Below are 15,253 nucleotides of genomic sequence, written 5' to 3'. Positions count from 1 at the left end.
GTTTTTTTTTAACCCCTTCACCCCCAAGGGTGGTTTGCACGTTCATGACCGGGCCAATTTTTACAATTCTGAACACTGTACCTTTATGAGGTCATAACTCTGGAACGCTTCCATGGATCCCGGTGATTCTGACACTGTTTTCTCGTGACATATTGTACTTCATGTTAGTGGTAAAATTTCATTCAAATAACTTGCGTTTATTTGTGGGAAAAACGGAAATTTGGCAAAAATTTTGAAAATTTCGCAATTTTCCAACTTTGAATTTTTATGCCCTTAAATCACAGAGATACAGCACACAAAAAACTTGATAACTAACATTTCCCACATGTTTACTTTACATCAGCACAATTTTGGAACCAAAATTTTTTTTTGTTAGGAAGTTATAAGGGTTAAAATTTGACCAGCGATTTCTCATTTTTACAACACCATTTTATTTTTAGGACCACATCACATTTGAGGTCACTTTGAGGGGTCTATATGATAGAAAATACCCAAAAGTGACACCATTCTAAAAATTGCACCCCTGAAGGTGCTCAAAACCACATTCAAGAAGTTTATTAACCCTTTAGGTGCATCACAGGAATTTTTTTGAATATTTAAAAAAAAATGAACATCTAACTTTTTTTCACAAAAAAAATACTTCAGGTTCAATTTTTTTATTTTACCAAGGGTAACAGGAGAAATTGGACTGCAAAAGTTATTGTGCAATTTGTCCTGAGTACACTGATACCTGATATGTGGGAGGGAACGACTGTTTCGGCGCATGGCAGAGCTCAGAATGAAAGGAGCTCCGTTTGACTTTTTCAATGCAAAATTGGCTGGAATTCAGATCGGACGCCATGTCACGTTTGGAGAGTCCCTGATGTACCTAAACAGTGGAAACCCCCTACAAGTGACCCCATTTTGGAAACTAGACCCCCCAAGTAACTTATCTAGATATGTGGTGAGAAATTTGAACCCACAAGGGCTTTACAGAAGTTTATAACGTACAGCGGTACAATTAAAAAATCATATTTTTTCCACAAAAATGATCTTTTCACCCCCAATTTTTATTTTCCCAAGGGTAACAGGACCCTAAAAGTTATTGTGCAATTTGTCCTGAGTATGCTGATACCCAACATGTGGGGGTAAACCACTATTTGGGCGCATGGCAGAGCTCGGAAGGGAAGCAGCGCCATTTGACGTTTTTGGCTGGAATTGAGATCGGACACCATGTCGCGATTGGAAAACCCCTGATGTACCAAAACAGAGGAAACCCCCCACAAATGACACCATTTTGGAAACTAGACCCCCTAAGGAACTTATCTATATGTGTGGTGAGAACTTTGAACCCCCAAGGGCTTCACAGAAGTTTATAACATAAAGCCGTACAATTAAAAAATCATATTTTTTCCAAAAAAATGATCTTTTCACCCTCAATTCTTATTTTTCCAAGGGTAACAGGACCATAAAAGTTATTGTGCAATTTGTCCTGAGTACGCTGATACCACACATGTGGGGGTAAACCAATATTTGGGCGCATGGCAGAGCTCGGAAGGGAAGCAGCGCCATTTGACGTTTTTGGCTGGAATTGAGATCGGACACCATGTCGCGATTGGAAAACCCCTGATGTACCTAAACAGTGGAAGCCCCCCACAAATGACACTATTTTGTAAACTAAACCCCCCAAGGAACTTATCTAGATGTGTGGTGAGCACTTTGAACCCCCCAGTGCTTCACAGAGGTTTATAACGCCCGGGCGTGAAAATAAAAAATTCGTATTTTTTCCACAAACATGATCTTTTAGTCACCATTTTTTTATTTTCCCAAGAGTACCAGGAGAAATTGGACCACAAAAGTTGTTGTCCAATTTGTCCTGAGTATGCTGATACCCCATATGTGGGAGAAAACTACTGTATGGACACACGTCGGGGCTCGGAAGGGAAATAGTGACGTTTTGGAATGCAGACTTTGATGGAATGGTCTGCGGGTGTCATGTTGCCTTTGGAGAGCCCCTAATGTACCTAAACAGTGGAAACCCCCCACAAATGACCCCATTTTGAAAACTAGACCCCTAAGGAACTTATCTAGATGTGAGGTGAGCACTTTGAACCCCCAAAGGCTTCACAGAAGTTTATAATGCCAGGGCATGAAAATAAAAAAATCATATTTTTTCCACAAACATGATCAATTAGTCCCAAATTTTTTTATTTTCCCAAGGGTAACAGGAGAAATTTAACCCCAAAAGTTGTTGTCCAATTTGTCCTGAGTACGCTGACACCCCATATGTGGGAGAAAACTACTGTATGGACACATGTCAGGGCTCGGAAGGGAAGTAGTGACGTTTTGGAATGCAGACTTTGATGGAATGGTCTGCGGGTGTCATGTTGCCTTTGGAGAGCCGCTAATGTACCTAAACAGTGGAAACCCCCACAAATGACCCCATTTTGGAAACGAGACCCCCTAAGGAACTTATCTAGATGTGTTGTGAGCACTTTGAACCCCAAAGGGCTTCACAGAAGTTTATAATGCCCGGGCATGAAAATAAAAAAATCGTATTTTTTCCACAAACATGATCAATTAGTCCCCATTTTTTTTTATTTTCCCAAGTGTAACAGGAGAAATTGGACCCCAAAAGTTGTTGTCCAATTTGTCATGAGTACGCTGACACCCCATATGTGGGAGAAAACTACTGTATGGACACACGTCGGGGCTCGGAAGGGAAGCAGTGATATTTTGGAATGCAGACTTTGATGGAATGGTCTGCGGGTGTCATGTGCGTTTGGAGAGCCCCTGATGTACCTAAACTATTGAAACTCCCCACAAGTGACACCATTTTGGACACTAGGCCCCCCACGGAACTTATCTAGATGTGTGGTGAGCAATTTGAACCCCCAAGTGCTTCACAGAAGTTTATAACGCTCGGACGTGAAAATAAAAAAATCATTTTTTTCCACAAAAATGATATTTTTGCCCCCAATTTTTTATTTTCCTAAGGGTAACAGGAGAAATTGGACCCCAAGAATTGTTTTGCAATTTGACCTGAGTAGGCTGATACCCTACATGTGGGGGTAAAACACTGTTTGGGCGCATGGCAGAGCTTGGAAGGGAAGGAGCACCATTTGACTTTTTCAACTCAGAATTGGCTGGAATTGAGATCAGACGCCATGTTGCATTTGGAGAGCCCCTGATGTGCCCAAACAGTGGAAACCCCCCAATTCTAACTCCAACCCGAACCCCAACACACCCCTACCCCTAATCTCAGCCCTAACCCTAGCCCTAACCCTAGCCCTAACCCTAACCCTAGCCCTAACCCTAACCCTAATGGAAAAAATGTTTTCCCTAACTAAGGGGGTGATAACAGGGGGTTTGATTTACTATTTATGGCGGTTTTTATGTTTGGCAGGTGTCACACGCTAAAAGATGCTTTTTATTGTAAAAATAGTTTTTGCATCACCACATATTGAGAGCTATAATTTTTCCGTATTTTGACCCACTGAGTCATGTGAGGTCTTATTTTTTGCGGGACGAGTTGACGTTTTTATTGGTACCATTTTCGGGCACGTGACATTTTTTGATCACTTTTTATTCCGATTTTTGGGACCCAGAATGAACAAAAAACAGCGTTTCATGAATTTCTTTTGGGGGGGTGCGTTTACACCGTTCCGCGTGCGATAAAATTGATAAAGCGGTTTTATTCTTCAGGTCAGTACACTTACAGAGATACCTTATTTAGGTCTTTTTTTATGTTTTGTCGGTTTTATGCAATGAAAACTATTTTATATAAAAAATAATTATTTTTGCGTCGCTTTATCCTGCGTGCTATAACTTTTTTATTTTTTCGCTGATGATGCTGTGTGGCAGCTCGTTTTTTGCGGGACAAGATGACGTTTTCAGCGGTACCATGGATATTTATATGCGTCTTTTTAATCGCGCGTTATTACACTTTTTGTTTGGCGGTATGATAATAAATCATTATTTTTTGCTTCGTTTTTTATTTTTATTTTTTAAGGGGTTCGCTGAAGGGGTTAACTAATGGGACAGTTTTATAGGGCGGGTCGTTACGGACGCGGCAATACCTAATATGTGTACTTTTATTGTTTTTTTTTTATTATTATTTCTAGAAAATGGATTTATTTGGGGGAATATTTTTTTTTTCTAATTTATTTGGCGATTTTTTTAAATTTATTTTAACATTTTTTTTATTTTTTTTTTTACTTTATTAAATAGTCCCAGGTGGACATCACTGTCCTGTGACAGATCGCTGATCTGTCACATCACAGATCACTGTGACAGATCAGCAATCTGTCACAGGCACTGCAGAAGGCTTCCTCATGCCTGCGCTTTGCAGGCACTGAGGAAGTCAGCTTCCTGCAGGCCCCCAAAGGCCCCCGTCACCATCTTGGATTCGGGGGCCTGCAGGAAAGGAGCCCCCCGCAGCAGCGCTGCACATTGCGCTGCCGTGGGGGGCTCAGGGAAGCAAGGAGGGAACCCCCTCCCTGCCAATGCTTCCCTTTAACCCCCGGTACACCGCGATCATGTTTGATCACGGTGTGCAAGGGGTTAACGTGTCGGGGGCGGTCCGTGACCGCCCCTGACACATTGTGCCGGGTGTCAGCTGTGATAATCAACTGACACCCAGCCACGATCAGCGGCGCTCACCACGTGGGCGTCGCTGATCGTGGTAGACGTACTATCCCGTCCATGGGCATAGGGGCCCGGGTCCCATGGACGGGATAGTACGTCTCATGTCAGGAAGGGGTTAAGAGCTGAAAAAAAATTTGGAAATTTGTAAAGAAAAAAAATATTTTGTGTTTTAATTTTTTGGGGATATGGGGCTACGTAAGGGCTTTTAGTTAGTGCCCCGATGAGATGTTTTTACTGATATCATTTTGGGGTAGATACAATATTTTAATCAGCTCTCATTGCTCTTTATGTCAATATTGTGGTGGGCCAAAAAATATAATTCTGGAGTTTTGATTCTTTTTTCCATTCTTCTGTTTACTGATTGGATTAATATATTTTATATATTGATAGATAGGACTTTCCTGAATGCAGCAATACCAAATATGTTTTTATTGTTTTGTTTTTAATGGGACAAAAGGGGGGTGATATCAAATTTTGTGGGTTTTTTAATCTTTTTTCACATTTTTATTTTTTTTTTACTTTTCACTGTATTCCACAGTCTCCTTAAGATCATCTGATAACTTGTGCTATACATACAGTGCCTTGTGAAAGTATTCGGCCCCTTGGAACTTTTCAACCTTTTCCTACATATCATGCTTCAAACATAAAGATACCAAATGTAAATTTTTGGTGAAGAATCAACAAGTGGAAGAAAATTGTGAAGTTGAACGAAATGTATTGGTTATTTTAATTTTTTGTAGAAAGTCAAAAACTGAAAAGTGGGGCATGCAATACTATTCGGCCCCTTTACTTTTAGTGCAGCAAACTCACTCCAGAAGTTCATTGTGGATTTCTGAATGATCCAAGGTTGTCCTAAATGACTAATGATGATAAATATAATCCACCTGTGTGTAATCAAGTCTCCGTATAAATGCACCTGTTCTGTGATAGTCTCAGGGTTCTGTTTGAAGCACAGGTAGCATCATGAAGACCTAGGAACACAACAGGCAGGTCCGTGAAACTGTTGTGGAGAAGTTTAAAGCCAAATTTGGATACAAAATTATTTCCAAAACGTTAAACATCCCAAGGAGCACTCTGCAAGCGATCATATTGAAATGGAAGGAGTATCCTACCACTGCAAATCTATCAAGACACGGCCATCCCTCTAAACTTTCATCTCAAACAAGGAGTAGACTGATCAGAGATGCAGCGAAGAGGCCCATGATCACTCTGAATGAGCTGCAGAGATCTACAGCTGAGGTGGGACAGTCTGTCCATAGGACAACAATCAGTCGTACACTGCAAAATCTGGCCTTTATGGAAGAGTGGCAAGAAGAAAGCCATTTCTCAAAGATATCCATAAAAAGTGTTGTTTAAAGTTCACAACAAGCCACCTGGGAGACACACCAAACATCTGGAAGAAGGTGCTCTGGTCAGATGAAACCAAAATCGATCTTTTTGGCAGCAAAGCCAAACGATATGTTTGGCGTAAAGGCAACACAGCTCATCACCCTGAACACACCATCCCCACTGTCAAACATGGTGGTGGCAGCATCATGGTTTGGGACTGCTTTTCTTCAGCAGGGACAGGGAAGATGGTTAAAATTGATGGGAAGATGGATGAAGCCAAATACAGGACTTTTCTTGAAGAAAACCTGTTGGAGTCTGCAAAAGACCTGAGACTGGGACAGAGATTTGTCTTCCAACAAGACAATGATTCCAAACATAGTATTATGTTAAAGGGGCCAAGTAATATTGCACGCCCCACTTTTCAGCTTTTGAATTTCCACAAAAATTAAAAATAACCAATAAATTTCATTCAACTTCACAATTGTGTCCCACTTGCTGTTGATTCTTGACCAAAAATTTACATTTGGTTTCTTTTTGTTTGAAGCATGATCTGTAGGAATAGGTTGAAAAGTTCCAGGGGGCCGGACACTTTTGCAAGGCACTGTAGCATTGCATCAGCCCTGTTATGTATAGCAAAAATCATAATCGCCCATTTATGCCAGCTTTGGGCTGGATTTCACAGGAGGATCACAAAAGGAACAGTGGTCTTCAGCAGACCCCCGATTGTCATCCCAACCCATCGATGCCCCACAATTACTGCCGGTTGGTGGATGGAATGATGCTCCCCCTTGCCAATGTGTGAGTGTTGAATAATGCTATCACAGATTGATAGCAGGATTTAAAAGGTTAACAGCCATGGGAAGAGCTCCGCTCCACCAGCGACTATTAGGGCTCATACTCACTTGCGATAGACTCGCACAATTCTCGTGTGAGTCTCTCGCATGCAAACCTGGCACTGCCGCTGGCACTCGGACCGGAGCGTGCTGCTAAATTTATTTCTATGCAGCCGCACGCTTTGATCCAAGTGCTGGCGGCAGTTCCAGGTTTTCATGCAAGAGACTCGCATGAGAATCGTGTGAGTCTCTCGCAAGTGAGTATGAGTCCTTAGAGACACATGATGACTGATTAAATTTGCTGTCATATGCAGGGAAAAATTTGGGCTTGGTGTGCGAGCCCACATGAAAATCACAGAGCTCGCATGTGACATACCGGTATGTCATATGTCAGTTAGGTGTTAAGGAAAATTTCAGACTTTTGGGATATTTTTAGCATTTTTTTCACACCTTTTATTTTGCCTCTTTTAACATATATAGGTTTATTTGCCTTTTATTTGCTCCAGCTATGTCATTTTTTTCAGTAATTCTTCTCATAGGCTTCTCTATGGGACTTGAAAAATCCAATAAAAAGCTTGATACTAAATATAAAAATTCAAATCATCCCCCCTTTCGCCCCATTCAAAATAAAACAATAAAAAATCAAACATACACATATTTGGTAGAGCCTCACTCAGACTCGTTCGAGCTATCAATAAAAAAAAGGATTAACCTGATCGCTAAACGGCGTATCGAGAAAAAAGTAAAAACGCCAGAATTACTTTTTTTTGTCGCCGCGACATTGAGTTAAAATGCAATAATGGCAGATTAAAATATTGTATCTGCAACAATATGGTATCATTAAAAACGCCAGCTCGCACGCAAAAAATATTCTGCCGTGTTCTGTAAAATCACTGCATGAGCCGACAGGATAGAAGAGATGGATTACATACAGTAAATACAAATGGAATATGTAGATATATAGATGTCAGTGACAAATACAACTAGCACAGTGTGTGCAATTTACTGGACATGTATTTAATTATTAAAAAATTAGTTTTGGGAAAAAAATGGTGTGGGCTCCCACTCAATTTTCGCAACCAGCAGAGGGAAAGCTGATGGCTGGGGGCCAATGTTTATATCCTGGGAAGGGGGTAGTACCCATGGAGCTTCCCAGGCTATTAATATCAACTCACCACTGTATACTTAGCCTTTACTGGCTATTAAAATTGCGGATCCCCAAATAAATGATGTGGGGTCCCCCTATAATTAATAACCAGCAAAGGCTATGCAGATAGCTGCAGGTTGATATTAATAGCCTAGGAAGGGGCCATGTCTACTGCCCCCTGGCTAAAAACATCTTCTCTCAGCTGCTGCAGAAAAGGCGCATCTCTATGATGCGCCAATTCTGGCACTTAGCCTCGCTCTTCCTACTTGTCCTGTAGCGGTGGCAAGTGGGGTAATAGTTGTGGGGGTTGATGTCACCTTTGTGACATCAAGCTCTGAGGTTATTAATGGAGAGGCATCAATTAGATGCCCCTATTACTAATCCCATAGTCAAATTGTAAAGAAAACACAGACACCCAGTAAAAAATCCTTTAATTGAAATAAAGACACAGAAGACGCCTTTAATATTCTTAATTAAACCATATTTATGACCTCACCTAATTCCTGCCAAGCTCTCAATCTCCTGTAATAAAAGTAAAATAATAAACCAACCATATACCATACCTGTCCATAGTTGTGTCCCACGCAGTAATCCATATCTGGGGGATATACAGTTTTCAACCTGGACGGTGCCAAGATGTGACTGCCCCGGCTAAAAACAACTGATGAATGAGGAGATGCTGGGAGCAGAGCTTCAGTGACTAGTGGTGACATCACTGAAGCTGCGCTCCCTCACAGCCTGAACAGCGGTGACCTCTAGACCATGGGAAAATTCCAGTGGTGAGGTGTCCGCAGTTCGTGCTCAGCGTCTTCACAGCCAATCACTGTGAAAGCTTGTCACGGTGTACTTATATTGTACTCACATTACACTCGCATGACACTCGTCCATTTTTTCCCATCTGGATTACAGACCATTTTTTTCTCACATATGAGTATGAGCCCGTATACTGAAAAACAAAAAATTGCAGAAATTTCTACATTTGACCTAAGATACCAAAAATCTTTTTAATTCGTTAAAGAACATTTATTTAACTTTGTTTGGGTTCATTGGAGGGCTGAAACTTTTGCCCTTTTTTTTTTTTATTAAAGTGGTTGAAAAAAAAAGCAAACAGTCACCTGTTAATTTCACCCATATCTGTAAGGGTAAATGCACATATGACATTATTTCCATCTTTTTTCCTCACGATTTTGCATAGAAAAATGCAGAATTTTACTATCCAATCAAAGTGAATGAGATTTCCGAAGTCTCATGCACATGCTGCAAAATATTGCCTTGAAGATTTGATGCACTTTAACATCTGCAGCATGTCAATTCTTTCAGCGGTTTTCACCCATTCAAATGATGAGGAAAAAAATGCAACCCAAAAGCCAGTTAAAAAGCATCAGTAGGCATCTTTTTTTCCTGCTAAATGACATGTTTTTAACGCAGAAATGTCTGCAGCAAATACTTAATATATGCACAAACCTAAACCCGGCAACTCCAGTTGTCCATACCGCTCTTTGTTCACTTTGCTGTATCGTAATCCATAGAGCCATGTGATCTCTGTGGCTACTCACTTATCTTATCATGTCTTAACCAGTACAAAAGACATCACTTCCGAGCTCAGTGATTAGCTGCAGCATTTGTTAGGCATCAGGATTTTCCCACTGCATGGAATAGATCCCAAGCATTGTCTGGTCCTGCAGTCTCCCATTCAAGTCCAGCCAGTGCAATTGCTGCTGAGCACAGACGTCAGTCCCAGCGTCTTGCTCAGGATCGTGGTATATGTTTGGTAAGTGCTGACTCTCCAGTCAAGTCTATGGTAATCTGTAATATACAGGTGCAGCCTTGCGCTTTAGAGTCTAAGTCCAGAGGTCACCTTACTGAGCATGTCCGTGATTTGGCATCCTCCCATTGGTGGTCAGAAGTTAGCTGCTCTGGTGATGTGGCAGCTCCGGATTAGCCCACGGGCGACGCCTCGACTGACTGGGTGTGAGTGTTTGGGGTGGAGCCTAGCATACAAAACGCTTTCAGCGGCGCATGCGGGCGTGCTAGTGTCATTTATGTTCAGTGTGTTTGGGTGGATACTCTGCCATTCTGTCTGCAAGTTTGTGTGTGTCTGTCTGTTCTCAAGGACCATACATGTTGGCAGGGGCAGGCAGGTAGAGCACCTTTGAGGTTTTGTACCCTTGGCTCAATGCCCGAGTCTCTAGACTGTTACATGCTTAGAGTGCCGGTCAGGCACAAGTTTGGTAGTTTCAGGACTGGGGTAACTATCTGCTTGGCTTAGCATCTGTTTCGTTCTGGTGTGCGGTTAGCACAGTTCAGTTACAGAGCAAGCTCAACCCTTATGTTTTACCTTTCTATGAAGGCAACAGGGTATTGTACCCAGCATCGTAAGTTTTCTTTTCTTCCTGCTCAGCATCTGCTTCATTCATGTGTGCGGTTACCACAGTTTAGTTGCAGAGCTAGCTCAATCCATGTGTTCACATCCCTGAGACGTTAACAGGGTATAGTACTTACCATACTTAGGGCAGTTCCTCTCAGTGAAGTAACTGAGCTTGGTACTCTGCGTTCCATTCATGTTGTGTGGCGTTAGCACAGTGTGCTTGAGGTAACACCCGCTGTTTTGTTCCCTCATTATACTCACTAGCAGCAGGTTACATCTCTGCATGGTGGACCCCGGGCTGCGATTGCACTTTATCTTTTATTTTATCTAGTGCAATCCGCCAACCCTAACAGCATTCATGTGAACATAACTCATGTGATCACATTAGCATATTAAGCAGAATCAGGGACCTCAAAAGTGGTAGCACTGGTATGGCAGAGAAGTTAACAGGTGAGTATTAGTTTTCTTCTATTTTACAACATTGCCTGCTGTTTGAATTTTAATCAATTTCTCAAAAAAAAATATTTTTATTCTTCATAAAAAGAACATTTTCATTCAAAAACATTTTCCTAATTGTTTATAAAGCATAGATGAGAAAACACTGCCTGCTTAAGCGTTTTTACTAACTGTAAAATTGTAAGTCCTACATTTCTTTTAAGGCACAATTCCATGCTCTATTTAATATTGCCTATGTTGCAATTTACTAAAATGAGTTAATAAAATATTTTCTTTCCTTCAGCAAAAAAAGCCAGAGGAGGAAGATGGTACGACTGACACAGCAACTTCATCATCCAATAACCATGAAAAAGACAGTGGTGTGGGTCGCACTGATGAAAGCCTGCACCATGATGAAAGCTCAGAGATGGAAAATATAATCAAAGATTGCAACATTACCCATCTGCAGAAAAATACAGACCTTAGACAGAGTCAGGATACGTTAGGTGGCAGTGAACTGCAATGCAATGGAAGTTTGATTTCTGGTGAATGGATAGATTCTGATCTCACGGTCAATCAAGAAGAAGAGTGTGACAGGTTTCGGCAATTGCTAGAGCTTAAGTGCCAAATCCGGAATCGAGGAGAATATGACCTGTACTATTCAAGTAGCACAATTGAATGTAGCAGATCAGAGCGTGGAGTAGAACATGAGTTACAACTTTTAAATGAAGAGCTTAGAAGTATTGAACTTGAATGCCAGAGCATCATGCAGGCGCACCGGCGCAAAAATGCTAATAATCAGAGTGGAGACATTTGGGAAATTCATGACGATGAGTTTTGTAATTATAATACTAGCATTGAAGTACAGAGAAGTAAAGTCAGTAATGTTAGGGAACATACAGAGAGATCTGATAAGGACAGTTCTAGTGCTTATAACACTGCAGAAAGCTGTAGAAGCACACCTCTGACAGTAGACAGATCCCCGGACAGCTCTCTTCAAAGAATTATCAGTATTACAAATCGTAAAAATCTCAGAAGCACTATTGTTGCAAACCATTTATCATCTGGACTAAGCAGTATTGAGAATACCCCATCCAAATCTAAAACCAACGAAAAGACATTTAGCACAGAATACCAAGGAAATATGCTAGACTACAGTACATTCTTAGACCACAGGAAAAGAAGCACTGAAGAAATTCCATACCTTTCCCCTTATCATAGTTCAGCATATAGACATGGAAATATACCTGTTCACGCAAGACATTATCAAAGTTACATGCAGCTGATCCAACAAAAATCAGCCGTGGAATGTGCACAAAGTCAAATAAATCTAGTTGCAATGTGTAAAGAATCACAAAGGTCAATAGAGCCAAGAATGGAATGGAAAGTCAAAATCAGGAGTGATGGTACAAGATACATTACTAAAAGACCAGTGAGGGACAAACTTCTTAAAGAGCGTGCCTTAAAAATCAAGGAAGAGAGAAGTGGAATGACTACAGATGATGATACCATGAGTGAGATGAAGATGGGACGCTACTGGAGTAAGGAGGAAAGAAAGCAGCACCTTATGAGAGCAAAAGAGCAAAGACGAAGAAGGGAATTCATGATGCGTAGCAGGTTGGAATGCCTTAAGGAAAGTCCACAGAGCGGAAGTGAAAGTAGAAAAGAAGTTAGTATAATTGAACTGAGTCATAAAAAAATGATGAAAAAACGTAACAAAAAGATACTGGATAACTGGATGACAATCCAAGAACTCATGACACATGGAGAAAAGTCTCCTGATGGAGCCAGAGTACATAATGCCTTTTTATCAGTCACTACTGTTTGAGTAGGGCTGAGAAGGAGTAGGCTACCTTTTCAGGTAGAGTGTGATTGCCTCGTTCAATGTGGCATTTTATAAATTTTGTGACCGTTTATAGTTTCGCTTTTGTAAACGAACTGACAATTTTACATTTTTTTTTTCATATATTGCTACTTTATTTATCAATATGGAATTATTTGTGAAAATATTAAAATGGTTCATTTTTTTATTCCGAAAACTTGAAAAAAAACATTTGTTTTATTAATATATTTATTGTAAGTGGAAATTTATTTCTCTAGCTTTTTTTTCCTTTTATACTTTCATGAAGACTTAAAGTAAATACCAAAATGAATCGTTTTATATACCTGTTTATTTGAAGGCAGGCACACAAAGTTTGTAATGTACCACATGTCATCTTCTGACGTGTTTGATGAAGACAGTGTACATTGAATATGTATTTACAGCTGTATTTGTCCTATAAAAGTGTCAGTTGGCAACTTTGCCATGATTTGTGTTGGCATAAGTCATGTAGCTAGATATAACTGTGGAGATGGATTCAAAATAAATTATTATTCATCATTGCTAATAATGGCTGCATTAGTTTGAATTTACTATTTGAATACATTAATTTATTGTATGCTCTTATATACTTCCAAATATGTGTAATAGTCTAATGGCAGATAAATGTATGAAGTTAGGCATCCACTGTTCCAAAATAATTTTAACCCCTTAACGACAAGGGGTATTTTTGGTTTTTCATTTTCATTTTTTGCTCCCCTTCTTCCCAGAGCCATAACTTTTTTATTTTTCTGTCAGTATGGCCATTTAAGGGTTTGATTTTTGCATGACGAGTTGTACTTTTGAACGACACCATTGGTTTTACCATTTTGTGTAACAGAAAATGGGAAAAAGATTCCAAGTGTGGTGAAATTGCAAAAAAAGTGCAAACCCACACTTATTTTTTTGCTTGGCTTTTTTACTAGGTTCACTGAATGCCAAAACTGATCTGCCATTATGATTCTCCAGGTCATTACGAGATCATAGACACCAAACATATATAGGTTCTATTTTATCTAAGTGATGAAAAAAAATTCCAGTTTGTTAAAAAAAAAAAAAGTTGTCATTTTCTGAGACCTGTAGCATCTCCATTTTTGGGATCTGGGGCCGGGTAAGGGCTTATTTTTTTGCATGCCAATCTGACGTTTTTAGGCTATGTGCACACATGCGAAATTGCCACGGAAATTTCCGCTGCAATTCTGCAACTCCCTGCCACAGGAAATACGTTGGATATCCGCTTGTGGAATTCCCAGTAAAAACTAGCATTTTGCAAGCGTAATTAGTTTGCAGAATGCTAGCGTTTTCCAAGCGATCTGTAGCAGCGCTTGAAAAACTGATTGACAGGTTGGTCACACTCGTCAAACATAGTGTTTGACAAGTGTGGCCAACTTTTTACTATTGAGGCTGCCTATGCAGCCTCAGTAGTAAAAAGATATAATGTTAAAAAGAATAAAATAAAAAAAAAAAGCATGATATTCTCACCTTCCGGCGGCCCCCACAGTGTTCCCGATCCTCGCAATGCTCCCGGCAAGTCCCATTCCCAGCGATGCCTTGTGACAATAACCCCAGATGACATAGCTTCACGCGAGACCACTACATCATCACAGAGTCTCCTCTTCTCCAGACCCTGAGTACCATCCACACATTTTCCGCTTACTTTGCGCATGGTGGGTATAGCCACATGCGCAAAGTAAGTGGAACAATGCATTCCTATATGTGCCGAATCCCCGCGATTCCACAAAAAGAATGAGCATGCTGCGTATTTTTCCGCAATGCGATTCCGCCTTGGAAAAATCCACAGCATTAGCACAGCAGCTGCGGAATGCCATTGAGTTTAATGGTTTGTGGATTTTTTGCGCTTTCCCGGCTTTAAAAATCTGCACATGTGCACACAGCCTGAATGATACCATTTTGGTGCACAAGCCTTCTTTTGATTGCCCATTATTGCATTTTATTGCAATGTTGCAGCAACCAAAAAACATAATTTTAGTGTTTGCAGAAATGCTCACTTGCTATGAGCACCAACCGCTGGGCGTTGCTCATAACGATCTCGCAATGAGGAAAACACTGGTCTTCTCCTGAAACCGGGTTCTTATGCCAACCCATCGGCAAAGTACGTTCATGTGACATGGGCGCCGATGGGAGGAGGCAATGACGCGCTTCCTGCGAGTGCATGTTAAATGTCATTGTCAGAGTTTGACAGCGGCATTTAACATGTTAACAGCTGCAGGTGAATCGCGATTCCACCCACGGCTGTTCTGGTCACGTGTTAGCTATTCATATCAGCTGTCATGTCCCGGAAAAGGTGCAGGCTCATCGCCAGAGACCGCACCAAACAGGGGGAGGGGTCCAATAGCGGACACTGTCCGTCATTGAATATTAAGGGGTTAAACATTCTAAAACATTCAATTTTCATTTGTAATCAACTATCCAATTTGAGAAACATGCGGAAACAGCATCCGAATTCAGGCTGATAACAGAATGGTAGCTCAAGCCTTATATTATTAATAGACTATACTTAAATGGGTCGTCCAGGTCACAAAAGTCTGCAGTTACTTTATTTGATTGTAGACTTATGAATTCTCACATCACACACAGAGCACTCTGTCAGGATTCTCTGGTGCTGACAGCAAGACCAGGTGGTCATGTGACAACAA

General features: G+C 40.7%; 1 protein-coding gene across 1 annotated transcript in view; it reads left to right on the top strand.

The window, feature by feature from the left end:
* The window catches only part of PDZRN4 (PDZ domain containing ring finger 4), a 332,607-nt gene extending 319,479 nt beyond the window's left edge, over positions 1-13,128 (top strand). The window contains exon 8 of the mRNA XM_073573259.1: positions 11,043-13,128. Coding sequence (XP_073429360.1) covers positions 11,043-12,566 — 1,524 coding nt within the window. The 3' untranslated portion in view covers positions 12,567-13,128. The remainder of the gene's footprint in view (positions 1-11,042) is intronic.
* Positions 13,129-15,253: the final 2,125 nt, after the last annotated feature.

Source organism: Dendrobates tinctorius, unplaced genomic scaffold (assembly GCF_039654945.1).
Source record: "Dendrobates tinctorius isolate UK_male_01 unplaced genomic scaffold, ASM3965494v1 ptg000035l, whole genome shotgun sequence".
Taxonomy (NCBI): Eukaryota; Metazoa; Chordata; class Amphibia; order Anura; family Dendrobatidae; genus Dendrobates; species Dendrobates tinctorius.
The sequence above is the reverse complement of the archived record's forward strand: the minus strand, read 5'-3'. Positions and strand labels throughout refer to the sequence as shown.